At 31.7% G+C, this 25,170-nt stretch overlaps 2 protein-coding genes and 1 long non-coding RNA gene across 6 annotated transcripts; 1 reads left to right on the plus strand and 2 right to left on the minus strand.

The window, feature by feature from the left end:
- Positions 1–686: 686 nt before the first annotated feature.
- LOC122570693 (protein yellow) lies at positions 687–7,363 on the minus strand. 2 transcript variants are annotated; one of them, XM_043733397.1, is made up of 6 exons: positions 7,084–7,363; positions 4,291–4,579; positions 3,600–4,012; positions 3,137–3,314; positions 2,818–3,029; positions 687–2,070 (listed from the first exon to the last, which is right to left on the minus strand). In XM_043733397.1, exons 1-6 carry the CDS (start codon positions 7,249–7,251, stop codon positions 1,765–1,767), a joined length of 1,566 nt encoding a protein of 521 aa, XP_043589332.1. In that variant the 5' UTR covers positions 7,252–7,363; the 3' UTR covers positions 687–1,764. The 2 variants fall into 2 exon arrangements, with proteins under 2 accessions (XP_043589332.1, XP_043589334.1); XM_043733399.1 differs by having other exon boundaries at positions 4,291–4,612; positions 7,084–7,222.
- LOC122570697 lies at positions 7,276–13,660 on the plus strand. The gene is made up of 2 exons (XR_006317892.1): positions 7,276–7,409; positions 8,080–13,660. It is a non-coding gene; the product is annotated as an uncharacterized LOC122570697 (long non-coding RNA).
- LOC122570694 (BUB3-interacting and GLEBS motif-containing protein ZNF207) lies at positions 11,949–24,653 on the minus strand. 3 transcript variants are annotated; one of them, XR_006317891.1, is made up of 7 exons: positions 24,456–24,652; positions 23,025–23,151; positions 22,565–22,929; positions 22,030–22,363; positions 21,556–21,955; positions 20,309–20,387; positions 11,949–20,004 (listed from the first exon to the last, which is right to left on the minus strand). XR_006317891.1 is itself a non-coding variant. In XM_043733401.1 (6 exons), exons 1-6 carry the CDS (start codon positions 24,494–24,496, stop codon positions 19,910–19,912), a joined length of 1,362 nt encoding a protein of 453 aa, XP_043589336.1. In that variant the 5' UTR covers positions 24,497–24,653; the 3' UTR covers positions 11,949–19,909. The 3 variants fall into 3 exon arrangements, 2 of the variants coding, with proteins under 2 accessions (XP_043589336.1, XP_043589335.1); XM_043733401.1 differs by lacking the exon at positions 20,309–20,387 and having other exon boundaries at positions 24,456–24,653; XM_043733400.1 differs by lacking the exon at positions 20,309–20,387 and having other exon boundaries at positions 11,949–16,472; positions 24,456–24,649.
- Between the last annotated feature and the right edge of the window lie 517 nt (positions 24,654–25,170).

Here is a 25,170-nt window from a genome sequence, read left to right on the forward strand (position 1 = left end):
TATAATTTTTCATTTTATATTAGAATGTGAGGAACGAACAGCAAATATAAAAAGGAACAAATTATCTAAAATGTTTAAACGCGTCGCCTTCGTATTTCTATTATATAAATAATAAGAAAAAATAAAATAAATATTTACGTTTCATATTTTACTTCCTTTTACTTATCTACCATTTACTTGCGAGTGATATTCAGTGTACGTTAGATTTAGGCATGTTTTCTCGTTTTTGTCTCCCTTCTTATATGATATTCCTAAGAAGAATGGAGTGTTTACAATAGAACTTCGTTTACTTGAACTTATCGAGGCATAAACAAGTTATATAATTGGAGTTCATATAATAAGAGCTCACCAATTATGTATTATTTTTCGTTCACGTAATAGGTGTTCACGTTCAGATAAATGAATTCCATCAGCAAAAGTTCAGTTAATCGGGCATTAATTAAAATTTCGTTCAGATAAGTGGACTTTACATAAATTGAGTTCTACTGTATATTAAATATATCATATCGTGCATAGTTTGATAAATAATGAAAAGGTTATACGATGAACTTCGTTATTGAAAATATAGGATATAATTGTAAATCGTAGTCTAATTCACATGAACTACATTTTATTTACACTAGCAATAACATTAAAGTTATTGTATCTATATTTGTATTTGTATTTATATTTATATTTATAATAATTATATATATATATTTATTTATTACATTTATAATAATTCTTTCTTTTTACATTAAATATAGCGATATATTTAAATTACTGTCAATTGTAACTCTTTCCTCTCTTAAAAAATTAAGTCACAAGTTGCAGCCATTATTAATGTCTGTACCATTTCATTGATATCAAATAAGTCTTCGAATTCTAATCATTTACGTTTTAGATGCCAGTTACCAATTAGATTTTCTTAATTCTATAATAATTCAGACTTTCTTAAAATTTTCTATTTTTATGAACATAAACATTGATAAACTGTTAAATATCGAATTTTACAAAATATATATCCGAATCTTTTCAACTGCACATAACAGATTGTATAGAACGAAGCACATAAACGTTTTCCGAACGTCTGTTAACTCCATTTATAACAAATTTCTACATGAACTTTTATTTCTACATGACAATATAGTTTAGTATAACAGCATAACACCATGAAACAGCAGCTGTTCACATTACATTTTTTTGTTTCCGGTAGTTGTAAAATATGGTATAGTAATGTTCCATCCGTGAGTTTTGCTTATTATTTCTAATTTCTAATTATTTCTGAGAACGTAGATAATATAACTAATAATACTATGTGATCAGTCGTGTATTTTATGAACTTCATTTTTTAAGTACTACAATCAAAACCTCCAAAAATATTTCTATGCAATTCAAATATAATAAGGAAAAACTTGTATGTTGTAGATAAGATATTTAAGTAATAATAGGAGATATCAACATTTCAAAATTCAAGATGATGCGTAAATTATAAATAAAATAGCTCTTTCTGCAAGAACGCATACGAAACGTTACATTAAGGTACATATATTATACAAGAAACTCAATCATATACGACATTTGCAGAAATCGATTATATCATAATACACAGAAAACCAAGCATAACATTCATTTATTTATTACTTAACCCGTTACCTAAGCATCTCGTTTCAATCTCTTCCTGCTCGTATATAAGCATCGATATTCTTCGAAATTCGAATTCTCGATATTTCGAGAAATGCTCCATAAATTGTTACAGTTATTAAAAATGATACAATTATATTCTCAGATAAATATTCTTACAGAAATTGTTATAACGATGATCAGTATAGAAATCAATTCAGAATTGTGAACGTAACCGGAATTCTCTGCCATTTTTGGATATTTAGGATAAACGGTCTGCACTTCTGTCGTAGAATCGTGCGGATTGTTCGTAGTTGAAGATGGATTCATCGAGCAAACAGTTCCTTTTATAGCCTCTTTAACCGAACCCGTAACGATTCTAAAATTATAATCTTCAGGATCCAGGCGAGAGTACATAAAAGTAGGCAAACGATCCGAGAGTATCCAAATATTCCCTTTTCGATCAATCTAAAATTAACAGGAAGTAAATTGAAAATCGGTATTTAAATGGGTTAGCTTACGATTCAGTACCGAAAAAGATAAAGCGATTATAGTAGAATTTGATGTATTCGAAATTATAGGGATACGCGATTGTTTGAATAAGAAAATTTTTGGATAGTGGAACACTCTCTATCTTAAGCTATTTATAAGTATTTTTTTAATACTAAATGGAAATAAATATCAGTCTCAATACATTTTTCTTTTTTTTTCAGAACGCAGGATAAGAATACATAAAATATATACGTAATAATTTTGCATAATATTATTAATAAAAAATATAGCATAATTTAAAAAAAGATGAAAAGGATAACAAAAATATAGTGGGCTAAATCACTTTGTTTTAAGGTTTTCTTTTAAACCTATTCAAAGGTAGAGCTGATCTTTAAACACGAATCTAATTATATATAAATTTATTTATTAATTTTTTTAATAAAATTTCAAGCTCAGCTGCGTGTTTACTCGTATATTCAGTCTATTCAAGTCTATTCTATTGTGTCGCTATAAGAATAATTCATATCAGCATATGGCGAGTAAAGGAATCGAGGAAAAGCAAGAGAATAGACATTCGTAGATAAGTCACAAATTACAGTATCGCAGTTACGTTTTTGAGAAGTTGACGTTTCCAACACGCGTGTAGCTCAAAGTTAATTGTACATACATACATATATGTATACATATATATAAAATTCCACTCTCGATCTGGAAAATAATTACCTTTAAATCGTTGGGAAAAACCATTGTGACGTTATCTACATAAATAAAACCTTGTTGCTCGATTGTGAACGTATTTTGAGGTTTCCAGCACGCAATAGCATTCAAAACAGCTAATGCATAAAACAGAACTCCGGTGTCTGGATCTAAAAAGCTCACGCTACTTTGACCATTATGTCCGCGAGATCCTAGGGCATGAAATTCATGGAAGTTGTCTGAAACCCATAAAAATCGAATTAAAATTAATATCGTGAAAATAACGTGAAACTATAGATGTGCTTAACTACGTGTGTCCTGACTGAACTTACAAACTTTTAATTACCTGGAGAAGTAGCACGTTCAGGATCTCTTAGTAACTTAGTACTAACTGAAAATTCCATGGTGCTAGAAAGTGGATGGAAATACATTACACTATAGCCATCGTTAGTTGGTGCAAGACCCATACCGAAGAGACCATCGGTCCATTGGAACGAAATTCCCGATACATTGAATTCTTCAGCCTTAAAAGTTACAATGTTAAAAAAATGAGGAATGTACATGACAAATTGGATCTAATTTTTTGCTATGATTCGTATCTTCCGAAATGTCAAGATTATTTAGAATTTGTTAATAGGAGGAATCGGAATTATCGAAGTAATAATTCTAATTACGCATCTCCGTCTATATGAAAAAAACAACTATGACATATATCTAGTAGTAGTTAACAGGTAGAGAAAGATAGATAAGAACTTCATTTTATTCGGAAAAATAATATTAGATACTTAACGTTAATAAAAGATACTAACTTGAGAATCTGGTTGAAAGAAATGATGTTTAAGAAGCCACGAATTTTCCGACTTCCACGAATAAACTACGAGTCCAGGACCACCCAAGTCAGCCAGATAAGCAAAAGTATCTTCGCAAGAATAATCTTCGACGGCGATATTTGCAAAAAGAGAGTCAGGCGTTTTTTGATCTTCCGGAATAATGAATTTTCGGAGTAAACGATCGTCTGTTAAGTCGTAAATGAGTAATGCTGGTGGAGCTTGCTGTTCTGGACTATCCAAAATATCAGTAAATCCTGTATCAAGAACCCATAGTCTTTCGCAGCGATCTGCACGAATTCGAAACGTTGAAATGATCTCTGGGACGTTTCCAGCTCGATATTGATGCGCCTCCCAAGAAGGATACGGGATTAAACTAGGAGACTCGCGTGTATCTAAAATCATTATTTTCGACTCACATTTATCATACGACTAATACGGAGTACGTAATCGAAAACATAAGATAAATAAAGCAAGAAGCATATTTTCTTAAAGAATAATGATTTGTTTAAACAACCTATCTATTTATACTGTTGCCTGTAATAGAATACTTCGGAGTTAGAGTCATTTAATGACTAGACGATTTTTATCGTTTTAAAGTCATTTGACCTAACCCCTATTCACTAAAGCTTAACATCTGTGTAATATACGTCTGTCCATCGATGGTAATTACCGTTAATGTAAAAGTAATTCAAACTAGCAACTACACCACGTCTCCATCTTGGCACAGTAACGAAGATCCTAGTATTTGTAATCTCAAGGCCAAGGGGAAGATTATCTTCCTGCTTGTATTCTGGGAATAGAAGCTCGGTATCGTTACTTGGCCATTCATAATCAAGCTGTTTCCATTGATAGGCCACACGAAGTTTGTCACTGGCTACAACCATTATCCAAAAATAACTTTGAAGTAGTGCGTTGAAAAGAGGTAGAGTCGATTTCCTTTGCATTTTGATTTCCTGATTCTGCAATTAGAATAGACCTTTGCCGCGTTGACGCTACAAATTACCATTACGATAGAATTAATGAATATCGCATGTAAATTATCAGAATTATAATTGCAAATTTTTGTTAAATGTAAAGTACCCTCGCATAGATGGAGGAAATATTACGGATCTAACATCGCAACTAGAACCGTACGCGTTTCACAAAAGTATTTACATTTAATCTCGGCTACTAAAACTTCTTATTGATTAATATACAGAATGTTTCACTTTTTTCGGTCAAATTTTATGTTTGTATATACAGCACGAGTTTTACCCAATGTTATCAAAGACTATTACGAAACTAAATTACACCATTTAACATCCTTCTTTCTTTTCTTTTCCGTTTCTTAAATCACGTGTACATATTTACTAAGATTTCGAACATAAAGTATATTTAATTGGAGCATACTAATATGTACGTAATGCTTTTCACAAGTAAAACATTCCTCAAAATTGAACGGTCCAGAAATTTGTCTGTAATTCTCTGAACGGGAGTCTAATTTGTCATGGAATTGATGTACATATATATATTTATACTATTGATAATAAACTATACATTGATGCAACAATATGACAGAGGTATAAGAGAATGTTACAACGCAATCGTGTAAATCGGAAACCATCGTGAACAATATTATACTATGTAAGCACTAATTACGATAAAATATTACATAAATGTTAATTACATCGCTGATAGCTACTGGTATCAGAATCAGAATGCTATAATAATCAGAATGTGCCGCAATAGAAAGGAAATATTTACGACAAAAAAAGATAGATCTTCAGTACGAAGAATTGTATTTATAAATATAGAAGTTGAATAAAGCTATCAAAAAATGAAATTAATTTCTTGTATCTTCACAAAATGAATATCCAGAGCGATATATCGAAGTTACCATATATATTATTTCAAAATCTTTGTAATAGATCTAATACATTAGTAACTTTTAAACAAAATTATAAAATAAAATGTGTTTCTTCGAAAACTTTCCAGCAGATACATAAATGTCTGCTGTGATTCCCTCCAACTTTCATTGCTATTTATCTGGATTAATATTTAAATACTTGATTAATAGGCACTTGATTGAGCACTTAAGTAGTCATTCTATAATAAATGAGAAAGAAATATATGTAATAGGTTTATTTCTATGAGTAAACTTCATCTTTCTTTAAATATTTAGGAAATTTGATATACATAACTACACGCATACTACGGATATTAGGAAAATTAACAATATGACACTAACAACCAGAACTTACATCTTTAATGCAATCATACTTTCTATCGCACAAGCCAAATAATCACACGGTAGTAAAGTGGGTCAACAAACTAGCTACATTTACCGTGAGTTAGAAAATTTTCACAGTTTTAGCTACTTCTACAATGTAATTCTATACATTTTTAGTACAATTTATCTAAATATATACTCTATTGTAACTGATACTAAACTAAATTTGAAAAACTAAATTTTCTGCTAATCATAATCCCTAATAATTGATTAAGTATTGAAAGTAAATGAAAAACTAGAAATCATATAAAGAAGTAAGGAAGCTACATTTACGGGTTGTAAACTTTAAATATTATAATCTTTTCAAAATTATTCTTTGTTAGTTAACTTGATAGATATGCAAATCGTTCCTTTCAAACACGTTTGCTCCATTTTTCTAATACCGATAAAATTACTAGACAGTATCGAATGCTTAATTTATTTAAAAGATTATGTTATTTTTTGGAGAATATTTAGCGGGTAAGTAAGAAACGCAGATCTAATATTAATAATATTTTCAATATTACTGTCATATAAATTTAAATTTTCTAACAACATCATTACTTTCAACATCCTGCGTATACAAAATCATGATCTACATATTTTCAATGAACAGTCTCGGTTTAAATAGTTGGAAAAACAGAAAAGTTTACTCATATACAGTCCAGTTCCTAAGGCCTTTGAACTTTAAGGCATGTTCTAGTTTAACAAAACTAATGTTCATGTAAATTATGAATTTAACATCGCTTGTGTCGTTTAATAAAATCATTACTATATCACAATGCTATACTTTTTTTAGCACTTAAATATTGTTGAGTTTATTGTTAAGTTGAGTTATATTTCTATATATCTTTGTTTGGAAGCAAAAAATGTGATAATATAAATATATTAAGTATCATAAAGATGTTTTAAGTGTCAATGTAAATTTGATAGGAACGTCAAGTTTTTACAAGAAATATAGTACATTGTTCCAATAAGACTCTCGACAGAGTGAAATTAAAAATGTGGTTATACTTTAAACTGTCAATTAGTCTGTTACGCAAGTACTTGTTATTCGCAAAAAGTTTAACGTTCGAATGTTTTTTCAAGAAAAATTTTGACCGTACTTAGATAGTCGCAATTTTTGCCAAAATTATCAACAACAAAGCATTATTAATCAAGCACTGTTTTCTTTTTGTTATACACGTTAATTGTTCACATTGTTCATTTATTTACCGTTTCCCTGTCGTTCCAGTTGAGAAATGTCGCGACAGACTGAAACACGCAAAGTACTATCGCGTCGACGACACGCGACAAACTAACATAAGGATTCGTCCGAGAAATGAAAGAGACGTTCTCCCGCAGTACCGTTTCGATGCCGTTCAAGGCTTGCCGATTATTCATCCGCTGGACAAACTTGTTAAAATACCACGATTCGTCGTCGTTCTTCACTAATCCATTACGTGGCTACGTAGTAAAAAAGAACAATAACTCAACTTAAGTAAACTATAGGAAAGTGTCCGAAAGCCGTTCATTCGTTTCACTATGTGGATCATACTTATGTAAGTTTGCAAATTGAGAAGCGTTCATAGTCGTAAAAGCATATATTTCGCCAAGAAATATAATTTATAAAAAAAGTAGCTCGTTTACGAATATTATTATCACTAACTAAGATTTTATCCTCTAATAAATTATTTTTCACATTTTCAATGCGAAACAAATTTATGCTAAAAATTATAACGAGAACCTCGTTATTGACACAGTGATGACGAATAATTAGAATATAATTGACGATAGAATGTAATTTTCCTATATCTCATTTTAAATACATACTTCAACTCGAAATGTGTAATTTGAGAATAATCTTAATTGTATCGTACAAATTATAAAAAGTATTTTAAATAAATATTACTTATTCTTTAGAAAATCATACAAGAGAATTACGTGTATTTAAATATTGTTTCAATGAAAAAATAACGAAAAATAGCATGCTTTCTACTTTCTCAAACAACAATACTTCAGGTGCAGAATTGCAACTTGAAATGGATTATTTAGTATTATCAACTCAAGAAACATTGTACAACTTACCTTTTGTGCCTTTTTAAGACGTTCCACTTTCCACGCGTTTCACTTTTTCCGATTTTTTTTTAGAGAAGATTTAAGGAAATTTATTTCAAAATACTTTCGATACATTTCGTTGTAACACATATAAACACAACATTTTTTTTTTAGATCGACTTTATAGCAGTAATTCAAACATAATTTACTAAATGGTGGTGTCTTTTCTAAATATATCTACCAATTAAAAATAGTTATATAAATAAAAGAATAAATAGAGAAATTTTAAATAAAGGAAGAAATTGATAAACCTGTAAAAGTCTGTATCACGTCAGCTAACAATAATAAGAAAATATTACGAAAGTGAATAGAAAATACGACATGGCAGATTTCTCATAAGGTAACAAAACAAAGGAGAGAAAAGTAATATAAAATGAAATACGAAGTGTGAAATAAAACTTAATTGTAAACTGATTTATCGCTAAGTTAGTTAGTTCACTTCCCTTTGACGTAAATTCCAAGTGAAAGTTGTTAGAACGGCTGAACTAAAGATTGTATGCAAAGCATTTTCGTAGACAATTGCTCTTCTCCGTGAGACTTCTCTGTTATTTATGTTTTGATCAAGCATCGATTAATGTACCCACGACGTAACATGGTTTACACACGTTCATGTGTTTCCTAATTACGCTGCTGGTCAAACTCTGTAATTCTACAACTGCATCCTTTGATGAAAGAATGTGATGACGATAATAACACCAATTATACTACATTGAAACAACCAGGAAGGGAGTATATGAAAAATTAAGTCGAAGATAGAACAAAATCTTTTTAATGATGAAAATAAGCATTTAGTTCTTAACTCTTCTATAAAATTTAGCTTCTATAAGATTACTGGTGAAGAATCTATAACGATCGAAACAATTTCGCTAATTAGAAAATTCGTTATATCATTAGACACAACTATGGCTCCTGCACACTCACACAACATGCATTTTTATAGCCTTTAAATAATGCACTCGCTCTCTAACGCTGGTACTCGATTCCTCTTAACAGGTTTGACTAGGCATCGTGCTGAGCGAGCAGTTGCGCGATTTCGAGGTCGATCGAATACTCCGTATTATACAGCTTGCTTTCACTTTCACGATCGCTTACACCGTAGATGGTTTTACATGACAACACGGAATATGCAACGATATTATGCCCTTTTAACACAAACGTTGAAGATAATTTTCTAATGCCATTTTCTTCATCTGTTGTCACTTTCTATACTACTTTTGTCATTTCAACAACAGTTTTCAGTTCACAAAATGTAGCATGTACTCTACAGGTGATTTTCAGTAAAAAAGAAAATCACGTATACTATACACTTTTCTTATATAGCAAAAGCTTATCCATGTAGGATGTAAGATCCATGTAGCTCGATTAATCAAGTAGATTTTACACGGCTGACAACTTTCATTATTTCTCTATTTATACAAATTCGCAAATTTCATTGGAACCGAAAATTTTGATTGGTTCTCTGTACAAGTCAATGGATAAAATATAAAGTAAATTACTAAAGTTAAAAAATGAAGGTCCTAATCAACAACTATCGAATATTATCGCTGTTTATTTCTATATTAGGATATCCCAGAACATGGATACTGATGTATTTTTTTTATATTTACACAATCCAAATATGTCCACAGATATATGTAAACAGCTGCTATTTGCAGCTGCAAACTTGAACGAAAATATCACTTTATACTTCTTAAGACTGCAAGCCCTTAAGGTAAGGTGTTCGTTACTAAATTGAAAAATACAAAAGAAAAGGAACGCGTTAACACGATTAATATCATCGACTTCTTAGTCTGCTCAGTGTGCCATATAATTCTTACTACGAAAGAAAACGAAGAATCATAATAACTGTAAGCCTGGTTTCACACACCAGATATACGTATCGTTATACATACATATGAATATACATGTACACCGATGGAAACGTTCACACGACGATTCTCCTGAGATGCAATATCGCGATACTCATTTCGTGTATCTTGACAACGATACTTTCCGTACGAGGGCGGCAGACAAAACATCGCTATACATGATATATCACGATACACGTATCTCTCTGTGAAACCGGCCTAAAAGCAATTTGAGCAAATTTGTGGCAACTTTTTGAAGAGTAACGAAAAGTACGATGATCTCATTCGTGATACCGCGCGATCATTGTGTTATCAAACAATTATCATTTATTGATTATTTCAACGAGATACAGGTGTACGTATCACCTATTGCTCTCTATAGTCCTTTGACAACAATTGTCCATTCTACTCAGGCGCAGTCAGCTGAAAACAACAAGGCTGTAGAAGAGTAGAAACTACTGCTAATTTCTGTAAGCGGTCCGTGCAGGAATAAAGTGCAACCTAAAATTCGATTTCGATATTTGCATCGTACAAATCGTATAGTGATAAACAAATTTCAAAGTAAACAAATACAAATAGATTCAAATAATAATCAACTGAATCGCAGATTTAACCTAATTTTCTATAAATTGCGGTTCAACTGAATTTTGTATCGTGTAAAAAAGACTTATACACTGTCACTCGACCATCAAATCCGCATACAATAAACTACTTAATGAAAAGACAAAATCTAGAAACGATAGATACACACAGAAAATATAAGGAAATTATATTATGGTGAAGTGGAAGGTCGGTAATTCTAATATCGTTTTAAAGGTAGCACTTAATTTCCGGTGCTTCGAGCCGCTCTATAAAGATATTAGAATGACAAAGAGCCACCGTGTTACCGGTTCTTCGAGCAAAGCGATCCCCACGAGCGAATCGTGCATCCGCTGTCACCAAGTGGAAAGACATTATTAGCGTAAAAAGGAACAGGATGATGAAGGATTCTTGCGCAACGTAAGATACAGGTGTATCGATATACACACAGAGCCAGCTAAGCATTCTACGAACGATCGAATTGTTGAACGAGAAAAAAAGAAAGCCACCGACCTTTATACCGCTTCGAGCAGCATTTGAAACGTTCCACAGTAAATTATTAAATTACAAGTGTCGCCTCGATTGGCAAAATTCTGAAGGCTACTTGACGAAAATAATAAATTTGAAATAATAATAATAATAATAATAATAATAGTAATGGCGATTGGTGATGATGATGATGATGATGATGATGATGATGATGATGATGATAATAATAATAACAACGACGACGACGACAATAATAATACAACAAAATAAAGGTCAGGAACGAAAAAGTTGTTTTATTCGCAAAAAACTTCGGAAGAATTTTCTCGTTCCAACATTTCGAACGATCGAGTCAGTTAACACGATTTACCCACGACTCATTATCGATTACAATTGATATTGTTTCTCGGTCCAGCCACGCGTCCACGCAGCCAAGGTTATGATAGTTCCCAATCTATTTTACCTCTAATTTACCAATTGCATTTTGCAAACTACACTTTACTTTCGAGCAAGTGGTCGTTTAAAAAAATATGATCGACGTAACATATATAGGATTAACTATCGATTCAACGACAAAATATTGAATAACATACAGAAAAATATTTCAAAATTCTAATTAATATAATTGGGAATAAAACAAGTACCTCGACTTTAGGACGGTAGGTCCAAACAATCGCCTGCCTTCAGGCAAGGGACCGATAAGGTCCAACAGCGGTGAGAGCTGTGATTGGTTGAAACAATATGTGGCTATCGCCCGCCATTCTGGGACAAAATTTATCAATGTACCTCTTTTGTCATTTTTATCTTTTTACCTAGAACTGGTATTGTACAATGAGAGGAAAATATAGATGAAGTGAAATACATACGTAGATTAAACCGTTTCGTCTATGTACATGTACGTAATAAGATAGTAATAAAAAAACGACAATAAGAAATAATATACGCGTGCATGTATTAGAATCAGTTACATATACGATACACGTATTAAGTATATTTTCGTTCTAGCGGAAAGAGAAATATATTGAAAGAAAATAGTTCCCAGAATGACAGACTATACCCAATCTTTCGAACTTTCCACAGAACGTCTTTATTCGGAACAAGTTGATAATGTGACACTCAATAAATAACAGAACTTCTACATGTCCAATTCTGTCGTCAGATTGTCCTGCCGAATCTCACAATCAAAACGAAATGAAAGAAACAATGTCTGGCCGTAGTTGAACAGCCTCGAGAGACGAGAAGCGATTTTCGAGGCTGGGAGTGTTTCCGCAGCACTGAATTCTATCGGCCTGTTAAAAGTAGACACGGTAGATCACCTCTGATTCCGATGAAACGACAGCAGAGCGGAAAGACACGATTCGGAAAGACAACCCCTGAAAATGAAGTATATTCATAACGATGCGTAGTTGTTTTAGGTACGTACACGTGTTGTACGGCGCGGTATGCTGTTTCATAATTTTTCTCGAAGTAATGATAGAAGTCGAGAGAAAGAATAGACAAACAGGGTGCCTACTGAGGTGATGAACCTTTAGGAAGTGAAAAAAGTGATTTAGACGAATTCGTATTTTCACAGTCAAACCAACTGAATTACAATTAACTTTGTACAATAATTCATAATCTCTATTATCGTCAACATACAGTAAGGAGAAAATATCTCCCCCATGGCTTTAGTTTGCAGCCTCCTCTTGCACCGTCTTCGCCACACTTTCGTAATACGTTTACGTGCCCGATTTCCGTTTCTCTGAAAGCATGAAACGTATAAAAAGTTCAAGCTGTGGCGATTAAAATCTTCGTAAATAAAGATCCAATCACCGCCAACCTACGATACTATCTAATTCCACAAATAACATATTTTTCCTTTTTCTCGTCTCATAATTTATCGCAAGTTATCGTTATTAAGATTGTAATATACTAACTTAAATATATCTACAATGGTTTTGCATAAAGATGGTTTCGTTTTCCTATCAATAGACACCCTGAAGAAATAATAAAATGATAAAAGAGAAAATAAAGAAATAATAATAATAATAATAATAATGTGGAAGAGACAAAGAGAGAAAATAGGAATTTTTCCGATTAATCGAGTCTTATCCGATCGTAGAGAGTTTGTTGTTTAGAACGAAACTCAACACTAATACATTTGATTACTAATATATATACCTGCTGAATCACTGAAATCACTGTTTCTATACACATATGTATAAATAACAATGTCGAAACAACTATAAATACTCGACGATCGGAACATCGGTAATTTGGCCTAGGGTAAAGTAAAAAAAAAACCAGTATGAGTCGAGTGTAGAGGGAGCTGATATCGGTTTCCCTGAGCACCCTCTGTACTTACCACTCACTCATGTGTTGCCAACACGTTCCTTGCAAAGGAAGAGGGCTTCACAGATCGAATCGATCACTTCTACTTCTTGTCGGGACCAACAAATTACAATCATAATTTAAACATTATCATAATTTAAATTGCACAAACTTCGAGAGATAATCATCCCGTAATATTACTTGCTAACTACAAGTTACGTCATGAACATGTTAACCAGTCACTTATAATTCTATTCTGAATGAAACCAAAACGACAGAAGCAAATATTTTACATCTGAATAACGATCAACTTTTTATCATTTCGTTTTCTTCTCAACATGCAAACGTCACAATGTAATAATATCTCATTACGGTTTCTTCGATCATATCTCGTAATTCAATTCATATAATCAATTTCGGATTGCTATAACGGAACAATTTAAAAGTAATGTCATTAAATCGTCGAACTTTATTTCAGTAAAAGATTTACGCATGACTTTATAAAGAAGAATCAAAAATATTTTCTGTAATATAGAAATAGTATACTGTTTCTATGTATGTTAACAAATGAAATAATGAAATATAAACCGGAAAGAAAAAATTGATTTCATTATCACGGATTCGAAATATATAATTTCATTTTATCATATTTTTCACTTCTTGGAAGGGAGAAGATTTAAGTAATAAAATATCAAATTATACGTTATTTTTGTAAAAGATGACAACAAATGAATTTATCTAAAGTTTCTAGATAGAAGTACATATTATTTAAACAACAAGGTAAAATTATTTGTTCAATCAACGTTAGAGTATGTAAACAAGAATTCATTTTAATTTTAATTTCTACTTCTATAACAACTTTTACAAAAAGATAAGAGAAAATAACTCGTTAGGTATAAGAAATTTAATAAATCAAAAATAAAACCATAAAAGATGATTGAATTTTGTTCAAAAATGTGTAAAAATGTGTAACAATGTGTAGAGATAGATATCTATATATAAAAATATAAAAAGTCAACCGCGTTAATTCTTAGAATATTTGCTTCTGTCTTTGCTGATTCTCTGAGAAAACAATTCAGATTTCCAGTTTGCACGAACAAATGTTACAACAATCTTTGTTTAAACCCAATCTTCCGAGATTTCAACTATTAATTTCTGGATTACATATTATTTTGAAACAAATAAATATTTTAATAAATTAATTTATAAATAAAATTAATTTAATTATAAATTTTTGCTTTTTGCTATTTTAAAATATTAAAGTACAGATATTTAAAACAACTATTAGTTCTATGCACTTTTTCATATTAGAAATAAATTATTTTCTTAAGTTATTATTTTTATTTAAATATTACGATAGATGCAACGGATTTTAAAATGTTATTCTTTCGTTATTATTCAGTATTATTCATAAATCAGCTTGTATCTTTTCATTACCTTTACAAATATACAAGTAAAAAGATATAGCAGTGTTTTAAAAAAATACTAATAATTCTTTGAAATCTCGAGGAAAAGATTTTAAACAAAATTTTATAGTTGTAATTGCTCCCTCATCTCGGTCAATCTAGTATATAAATATTTCTTATGTAGTTAATAACGATGGAAATATCTAAAATATGCAAGCTAGGTGATACTGTGGCATACGCACATATATGCATTTGTTGCCAAATATAACGAAAATCTATATATCCTTCTCGTGAAAATAAGATATCTTATGAAAATTCATTATTACAAGTAAACAAAACACGAAAGAAACGAATAAAGACATCATAAAAAAATGTAAACAAAGAATATATGAATGAACTTATATCGAAAAAGTAAATCGATTCGATCTGGGGCGTTAACAAAATAAAAGTTGTGATAAACTAACCTGAGGCGACAGAATATTCACACTGCGGCTTGTATCTTCTAATATTCTTGAAACACGGAAATCAAATAAGACAATTGATGTGTTACAAAGCATATAGAAATCAAGAGCTGCACACGGTTAGTGTGTGTGTGTGTGTGTTTGCGTGCGCGCGCGCGCGCGCGCACGTATGTACACATATGTACACATATGTACACATATGTACACATATGTACATAACACACACTTAGTAAAACGGATAAAATTGGATTTTGGTTTAAAAAAAAAAAAAAAAAAAAAAATGTATTGAAATATTTGAATCAAGCAATCTCTCTCCCTCTTTCTCTCTCTCTCGCGCGCATACACACACGCGCCCACTCTCTCACTTTCTCTCTGTCTCCCCCCTTTTCTCAGCTGCAGTGTGAAACGCCACCTTTCCGCGATCGCGTCTCTCCAAGAGAACACTGGTGCAGAGACTGAGAAACAGCGCGTGGAAACGGTCTACCGTAAAATAAAAAGACTGCCGCAATTCTTATAGAAGTTCGTTCTACTTAGACGAATCAGCTGAAAGCCTACACACCTTCCAGAACTGATTTCACAATCGCGTATCGCGATCGCGATGAGCAACGTAAAATTCCTTATACGTGACTTTGCAACGATAAAGTTTCTGTATTAGTAGCGTACGAGTTTTCTACGCAGAAGCTTTCGTGCTCATACAGCCATTAACAACATTGTACCACCCCATCCTTTTCAATAACTACAATTTCAATACCAGGTACTCAAATAATGTAACAACAAGTATCCATAAAAAAGGTAATCCGAAGGATTAAACATTTGATGCCTTCTAGACAAACAACAAAATTATTTTCATAATAGAAAAAAAGAGTAGATGTCGTTGCTCACCTGAGATTTTAAACTCCTTCGGGAAGAAGTTACGACGTTGCGCAGATATCACGCGCACGACCACACACCATGTATAAAAGTTAAAAAGATTTGTTATTCGATAACTTTTTACTGGCAGAGAAAGTCTGGAAGAGGAACGACTGACCGTTTCCACTGCACCTGGTAAACCCTCTCAGGCACTGACGTGATGTGGTTTATAATGATATTAGAAAAAAAAACAAAGATTTTGCTAACTTCGTGTAAACTTCGTAGGAGGGGATGCGTCAAGTGCAGCCGCGGCCGATCAACGAAGTGTGCCCACGTGAGCTAACGTGTTTTACGCGTGCTTGTCTCTTCTTCTCAGTCAGGTCCGGACCCTAATAAAATTTAGGGGCGGGCCCAGAGCACGAAGTGCAATGGCGGAGTGGGCCCGTCCATAGGAGGTGATCATCTGAAGCGTGGATGCATCATCGGAGCTAACATTGGTGCACCAGGAAACCCCATTGGAGCTGCGAATGCCGGATGCATCGCTCCTGGCGGCAAAGCTCCGATCATCCCTGTAAATGACAATTTCACCGTCAATTTCATGTATCCCTGATAATTCTATCATTTCTCTCTGTCATTCCTTTTTTTACATCTCTTATATCACAGGTTTTCAACAATCTGTAAAAATCTTCTTATGATACTTACGTCGGGAGAATACTCGTCAAACATAAATAAAATGAAATTACATGTGTATCTGATATGCATAGATATGCGTAAGCGCACGCGCATGCGCGTACGTTACGAACGCACACATTCTTCTCCTCTCTTTATACTCCATCTTCTTTCTCAAATTCGGTCAAAATTTTATATTTATTTCTACAGATATCTTTTTAGAGATCGCGCCTCGTTATTCGGTAGAAAAATATATCTTGCAAGATATTTACGAAATTTGTAAAAGATATTTTCAAATTTAACCATCGATTTATTAACGTTCTTTTTTCAATAAAAATTATATATATATTAATTACGATACGTTCTAATCTTATTTCTTCCAATGCATTTTGAATTAATCTAGAAGAATTGTTATCCTTCCGGACGGAAAGTTGTCTGACAGCCGGTCGATAGCACTTCCTCGCACAACATTCGCAAACAAATTTCTTAATAAATTAAAAGATTTCGACGATAAATTCAAATTTAGGTTAAATTGCTAGACAAATTTTTAAAATAGAACCCAAGGTAAAACAAAAAGAAAGAGAGTTCAAAATACCAAGTGGTATTGTCCTTGAATCAACTTGTATTTGTCCGATACGTACTCTTTTGCAAAATGATCAAATCATATAGTCTCAAGTTTTCTAGGACTACATTATATACCCAGAAGGGTTTATTATTTGCAGCACATCTACGTCTATCTAACATTTTATTAATGCAAATGGTCAAACTATATGAGGAATCGAGCTCAGCATGCAATATGCCGCATATGCAATACAAGTCATAACAAAATCCCAAAAGTAATACCACGTAAAACCTCACACCATAAACGAGAAGTTTCACTTGACGATTACAGTTTTCATAATTTAAGCGAATCGCTCGGCTGCCAGCCGAACTTTCAAGGCACTAGATATGATAAAAGAGCATCTACGAATAAATACAGGATGATAAAATAGATATTAAACGATAATTTTTCTTTTCTACAGTAATTTTAAGTATGATTTTTATTAATTTCAAAGAATTGTAATAATGTGAATGCATGTTGTATATTTCACTTTGTATATTTTATATATATATATATATATATATATATATATATATATATATATCAACAATCTAATCTACAAATCTCTGCCATTTGAAATAACAATCAAACGGTAGATGACATGAAAAGATGTAAATTTTTTGTATTGTTTTTCACATGGGTTATGACGATTTAAATAAACAAGCTTTCGTTTAAAATTTCCAAAATTATTTGAACGACACTTTGCATTTTTTAAGTGGAATGTCATACTTCTGTTTTCATATGATAAAAGAGTAAAACACAACGAATTCAAAACGCTACTTTCAAATGACCTTGAATGAATGTAAGGTCGTAATAGAGAAAATGTTGGAACAGACAAGGATAGAGTTTTTTTAATCTTTTACTCCCTTTGTTTGCATTGTACGTACAAAATTTGCACATCAGTTACTAAACATAGCAGTATTACCTTTGAAAACGAAAAGCAACTATTTACGCTGGATACATTTATTCTAACACGTGGAAAATCATTTACTTTAAGCGAAAGTAACTACAAACTGGTCCAAAGATTTTTACAATAATTTCCAATCTGTTGTGACAACATTCGTTACATTCGCATCACTTCAAAATTATGAATCTAGCTTACACAAGTTCCCAAGCTGTGGACTGGATGTAGTGGAACACAATAATTGGTCTGCGAGATGACCGGGCTTAATACCTTAGATTTTTTTTGTGAGGATATATTGAGGATACATGAAAAATATGAAGAACCGAATTACGGGTGCATGTGCAAATATGTCACAACAAATAGTTATTCTTGTGCAGAAACAAAGTAAAATAAAAAGTAAAACTTGTCCGTTTCTACAGTATCATCTCTATTGTGACTTTGCATTGATACAAAACCACATGAAAGCGTTTTGAATTTGACTTTTTTGCTCTTTTATCGTATGGCATATGGCGGTCCATTTAAAAGATGCAAAACGAACTCCAAATAAGCTTGAAAACTTTAAACGAAAAATTTATTATATACATCATAATCTACGAAAAAGGAACAATAAAAAAACGTTCTTACATTTTTTTCTATATTTCGTAGACACCCTGTACATAATAAGTCTTTTTGTATTATTCAAATTCAAATTTCTATTTTTCAGAAATTTGTTTTGCTTATAATTTCATTCAACAATATCAATAGTATTCACTCTTACGTGATATAACTCCGAAAAAATTGTAATCCCCTTATTCGTCAATGTTAAATTAGACTGTCTCATCATCGTCTATCATTTGATATACGTGTAAGAAATAGCTGCATTTAGGTTTATATACGAGTTATACTTTTGTATATATTGGATAACGTGAAATTATTTACTTACTGTAACTTGACTTGAAATATCTAAGATCATCTATGTGACACAAAAGGTAGGCTATGGTGTGAGGGAGATACATTACGTTCGTTCTTGTTACGTCTCTTTTCTATTATAATACACGCAACAACAACAAAAACAGTGACAATAACAAATGAACCCTTCCTTCGTCTTTTTTTGTTGTAATATACTATTTCATTTAAAAAATTTGTTAAGAAAGGTAAGAGAAGTTTTTGTGAAAAACAATGTAGAAGAACAAATTTGTTAATATCAACAGTGCTGATATAATAATAAATAATAAATAATAAATAATATAGAACCATCGAAGTAGCAATTTATATTTTACTTTTAATCTGAAACTAAAAAAATTTAAAGCCCTTGAAGTAATATAAAAAAAGAAGGAATAGTTATCATCGAAATTATGCATCAGTTTTTTGTTTTTTCTGCTTTTTCCCCCTTTCTTGTTTTCCTTATCTTTTATTTAGAATGACAACTTCGAACGACTGTCAGTACCGTGCCCAAAAAGCGGTTTTTTCACTACTATATCACAACACCAGGATTTCATATATAAACATGAGAAGGTAAGATGATAAAACACGAGTGGCGAGATAATGGCAAGTGAGTCCTAAGAAGAATATGGTTAAGTCGAGATAGTGAATAATGAAGCTAGTGAAACAGAAAAGAAAAAAAATTGTATGTACGATGAACCAGCCGAGCGGCCGAAAATCGAATTAATTTCACATTGCTTTTACCGATCGATGAATATATATGTATAGATATAACGCGTATTTCTCTATCGTAGTTGAAAAGCAGGCATATGTATATGTATGTATATTATACACATATGCCTGCTTTTAACCATAAATCTAGTGTGATCGTGCTTCTGATACCGAGTACACTAGTTTCAAGAAGAGGCATTTCACGTCCAAAGAGTCGTGTGTCCAAAATTAAAGTGTTGCTGTCCGGCGTTGAAGGAATCAGAACAGATGCAATATCGTTGGCCGCTCGACCCACCTGCCCAGTGACAATAATATAAATATACAGAAATATATATATAGATATATTAATGTGACAATGATGACAATAATAATAACAATAATAATATTAATTAATAAGAATAATAAAAAATATAATGATGTATATATAGATATATATAAAGAGAAATAGATAATACATATATATTATATATATGTGAATATGAGTATATATCATATATATTATATATATCTGTGTGTGTATACATATATATATATGTATACACAGATAGATAAATAGATAGATATGCCAGTTCACTGCATGCTAATTGCTAAGGACCAACCTTGTTGCGTTTGTATAATACACGGTTTTAGTAACCAGACTGGGTTCGTTCAACACTCACCAAGGAGTGACTGGGCGCCCTGTAAACGCACCGTTAAAACATAAACGTACAAGACACGCTGTCGTTGATTTTGGCATACAGATGAATTCTAAACATGCCAATATCAGAACGATCATATTTAATTTCTCCTCTTTTTTCCTTTAATGTTCTTGTGTTTAATATATTTTTTGTATACCTGATAAAAATTGACCCCCTTCCCCAACACTATTTTTTGTCTTCTGTGACTCTCATTCATCTATAACACACTCTTAGCCGTCGGGCAAGCTTAATTTTTTGTTGGGAACAGAGAGTAAGGGCTGCATAGTAATGGATAATGTGCAAAGGTATATTATACTGCATGTCAGAGGAAAACATTTTGTCTTAATGATCTATCTATATGTCTACTAAATGCAACCTCCAGCTTTTGGGCAAATTTATTGTCTGAATGAAAATTTATTGTCTTATACCATTAATTAAAAAACATTTAGTGTTTCCTATATTAGTGCTAATATGATCATTTTATAGCACAAAAAAAGGAAGTTATTGGCTTAAGCTGTTTAGTAAAATCTGCTATATATTTGTGACTAAGAATATATATTGTATATATATATATGTATTCCATAAGATGTATATGCAATACATTAGATACTCTTGATATGTTAATCCTATTGCATCTATACATAGATATTTACACATTAATATGTTTTACCTCAAATACTTTAAACATGGTTCCACACCATTTTTGAAAGAACTAAATATCGAAGTGTTGAAGAAATATTAATTTATGTTAAAAACTATTATGGAAAAAGAAATAATTTTTTATCTTAACTTCACTTAAAATACGTTGACGCCGGCGCCGATATTCATGGTTTTCTCCGAGGGGCGGCGCCCGAATTCACTGTCTGCATCGTGGGACGGCGCTGGATCACTACCTATTTTATGAAATACATGTGTGACCCATCGTCGCCCCTCGGGACAGACACGTGCGACCCGCCGATGAGTCACGACGGCGTCAACGTGTTAATGTAGTGCAATAAAATTGCATTGGACAATTACTCAATACATCTCCAATAATTCTAAATATGATACTGGAAAGGACACATAAAAATAATTTGGTACAAATTTGATAATATTTACGTAGATTAATGAATATCGATGAGGTGCTCTCGTTGAAATAGAGATGAGTATTTAAAATTATAGAGACTTACCTGGTGGTAGGCCCATGGGGGGCGGTCGCATCATGTTACCTCCATGAATCAGAGCAGGTGCAGCTAGGGTCATAGTGGGCCGCATAAGCGGTGCCATCAGTGCAACGGAACTAACAGGCATTGCTGCAGATGCAGGAACCATTACTGCTTGTGGAGGTCGCTGAAATCTCTGCTGTTGCTGCTGAAGTGCATTTAATGCCGCTTGTTGTCGCTGTTGCTGATCCTGAAATGCAGCAGCTGCATTAGCAACAGCAGCTTGTTGTTGCTGTTGCTGTTGCTGTTGTTGTTGCTGCTGCTGTTGTAATACAGCAGCTTGCTGATTGGCATCAGCAGTTTGCACAGTTCGAGTTTCTTGCGTTTGTCGCCGCTGGTATTTTGGAAGTCTTGCTCTAATTTCCTCCTATAACATATAATTTTTGTTTTCGCTTTCTATATTTACTATTAGCATATAAGTAATAAAAATAGTCAACATACTAGGCTGAGATCTTCTGGCGGATGAATGATTTTAATGGCAGCACTAGTAGTGGCTATAAGATTTACTTTTTGATCACTACCAATATTATTGTTAGTAGTGGTACTACTATCTGTGTTACTATATGCAGGGAATGTTGGCTTCACAGGTCCTATAGATCCACCAGCCACTGACGTAATTGGTTTAAAATCTGTACCCAAAGGAGAAGTCACAGATGTAGACGCAGTTGTTGAAACAGCTGCAGCACTTGGAAATAATGGTCGTGTTGGTGGTATAGATGCACCAGATACTGGTGGTTGTATACCTGGAGGCATACCCGGCATTCCAGGCATCATACTATAAAAAAAAGAAAAAATTTATTGCTTTATCCTATTATTTCCATATTTATTCTATTAAATATATATATATATATATATATATATATATATATGAATTTAAAAACTTTAGATTGTATTTACCTAACTTGTATTAAATTAATATCAGATATTTAACTCTTCTTTCGCGTTGTCTGGTTTTAAAAGAATAAGTTATACATACCCAGGACCCATGAAAGGTGGACCTACAGGACCCATAGGTCCCATCATATGATGCATGGGTGGTGGGAACGATCCCATTGGTGGCATACCAGGATGAGCTGCCATACCTGGCATTACACCTGGCATCATGTTGGAACCTGTAGGCATTGCTCCTGGTGCAGAACCTAATAAACCTTCTGGTTTTGCTTTTTTTCGAACTGGTTCATCTTCACCAGAACTTGGTGAACCAGGTCTACCTCCATTTCTTTGTCTTTCATGCTCTTTCGCATCATTTGGTGGTATGCCTTCCATACCATAAATTTCTATTTCAATATTGCTTCGATTCGGCAAAGAATTAGGTACCTTGTCTATCGCTTCCTTATGTACCTAAAAGATTGGGACAATATTGTAATCTTTTGCTATTTATGTACCTTCAAATTTTTAAATTATATATTCATGTATTATATAGCTGATAACATTACCTGCATACAATGTATACTAAGTCCTGGTCCCGTATAAAGCTTCTTATGACATATGTGGCATTTGAAATGTTTTGCTTTCTGGTGTTGTATAAGAATCTTTTCATCTTCAAATTCTCTATTACAATACCTTAATAAATTGGTTAAGGACAATATGAAAGTGTAAAAATAAAAAGATATCACTCAATAATCTGGATAATTAACATAGATATATTCAAAATACATATCTGTTATGTATTTTTATATCAACCATTTTTAACTCATCTATAAGACTGATACAAATGTAATGATTTATAATAATAAAAATAATATAATTTGCCATGTGTTTAAACATATGTGCATGTCTGACATTAGTATTAATTAAATGCTAATGTCAGTACATAGTAATAAAATGAAAAAAAATTTGGACTGATATATTTTTATGTCTTCAATAATTCAATTTGTAATTTGGAATTATGTAGTAAATATGAGTCATTTATGAAGCTATAAATTTTATTATTTCTCATATAATCCTCAAATTTAATTTAATAATTCAATGAAAATCAAGAAATAATTTTCTTTATACTTTTATAATAACATCTTAGAAGGTTAATCCTCTTTAAACAAGATATAACATAGGATTATATATAGGATATATAGAAAATGAACGATATGATTAACACTGTTAATTCATTATAGTTAGCTTTAAATCCAAATTTTGTTTCAATGATTAAAAAAAGATATTTATATATATATATATATACATACACACATAATCTACATATAATCTTCCAGAAACGTATCAAACATAACAGGAATATATAATAAAATATATGTATATAAATCTTGATTTTTAAATTAATTCTTTTTATTGTATTTGATGGAATGAACATAATCGAAATAATATAAAAATAATTTTCTAATTTTAAATCTTTTATTACTCAAATTCTCTTAAAAAATAAAAATAAATATTTGAACATTATTTCATAGTAGCAATTAAAAATTTATATCTTTTCTTTTACTTTACTAAATAATATAGCAACTCGCCCAAAATAAGATATCAAGACGAGCATTTGTGAGATTTTTCTCAATAAATACTTTACTAATATGAAATTGAACAATCTATCATATTTCGTATATATAAATACCTTCACAATTACAAAAGAAATATAGTCAAATATAGTTACTAACGAAATATCGATTTCTCACGTATTCAGCCACTTTAACTCGTCACAGGCTTTTACTGAGCGGGTTAAAAATGTTCTACGATAAATTAGGTACTTTCGAATTTCAAACTAAGATGTAGCAATAAGATATGATACAAACATTAGTAGAATGTTAGAATACTTAAACCCATACGATTATAAGAATAATGTAATTGTAATTTTGATTTATGATCTAAAAATATAGTTACGTAAAGTATCCTCTAATAAAGGATATTTTAAAAAAGGATACCAACACCAGGGTCTTGATTGCTTCTTCTTTTTGCGTCCCATATTCTCTTATCAACTTTTACCAATTAAAAATTAATAAAAATATGCCACTAAATGTTTTACGCCCACGTAGTAAGAATTCAACTCGCAAAGTAACTGCAGTGCACACACACGACGTAAAAATCGACGATGCAAAATGGCGACTGCATCTTTTCCGTATTTGACGGAAGGAACTATAACCAATAGTATTACTTAAAAATTACTAGTTTATACGACTAAATTCTCCCTAACGATATTCTAGTTTGAACATGCTTGAACAGAGAGGAAATTTTCTTTCTGGCTTGAATAAGAGTAATCACGAGCATACTATAATACTAAACTACTAAAGTATTTATGTTCCTCATTGAATAGGCACGAAAAAATCATTGTTAATAAGCAAAAGCTTTTTCTTTGTACAATTTAAAACCGTTTTATGTAAACACATGATCTGAAAAAACACTATATTTGCATTTAAAAATAAATTTTTTCCTAATTTAAAATATTGCTTATTTACAAATTTTAAACATGTAGTTCGTCAGAACAATTATTTAAGTAGAAATTTATCCATATTATTTTATAATAATCATTTCATAATATTTCAATTTCTTTTAAGTAGGTTTTGATATTGTTATGTCCTATTTATTCCATCAACTATGTTATATGTTATAATATATATGTATATGCATAAAATTATATAC

The sequence above is a fragment of the Bombus pyrosoma genome, linkage group LG9, assembly GCF_014825855.1.
Source record: "Bombus pyrosoma isolate SC7728 linkage group LG9, ASM1482585v1, whole genome shotgun sequence".
Taxonomy (NCBI): Eukaryota; Metazoa; Arthropoda; class Insecta; order Hymenoptera; family Apidae; genus Bombus; species Bombus pyrosoma.

Coding starts and splice junctions, on each gene's coding strand:
- LOC122570693 (XM_043733397.1), bottom strand. CDS start 7,251: ATGAATAATCGGCAAGCCTTGAACGGCATCGAAACGGTACTGCGGGAG. Junction 4,580..7,083: donor ACTGGAACGACAGGGAAACG/GTAAATAAATGA, acceptor TTCTAATTGCAG/AATCAGGAAATCAAAATGCA. Junction 3,315..3,599: donor TCTTTCAACCAGATTCTCAA/GTTAGTATCTTT, acceptor GTAACTTTTAAG/GCTGAAGAATTCAATGTATC.
- LOC122570694 (XM_043733400.1), bottom strand. CDS start 24,496: ATGGGACGCAAAAAGAAGAAGCAATCAAGACCCTGGTGTTG. Junction 23,152..24,455: donor CAATCAAGACCCTGGTGTTG/GTATCCTTTTTT, acceptor CAATTTATTAAG/GTATTGTAATAGAGAATTTG. Junction 16,473..21,555: donor CCCCATGGGCCTACCACCAG/GTAAGTCTCTAT, acceptor TGTCATTTACAG/GGATGATCGGAGCTTTGCCG.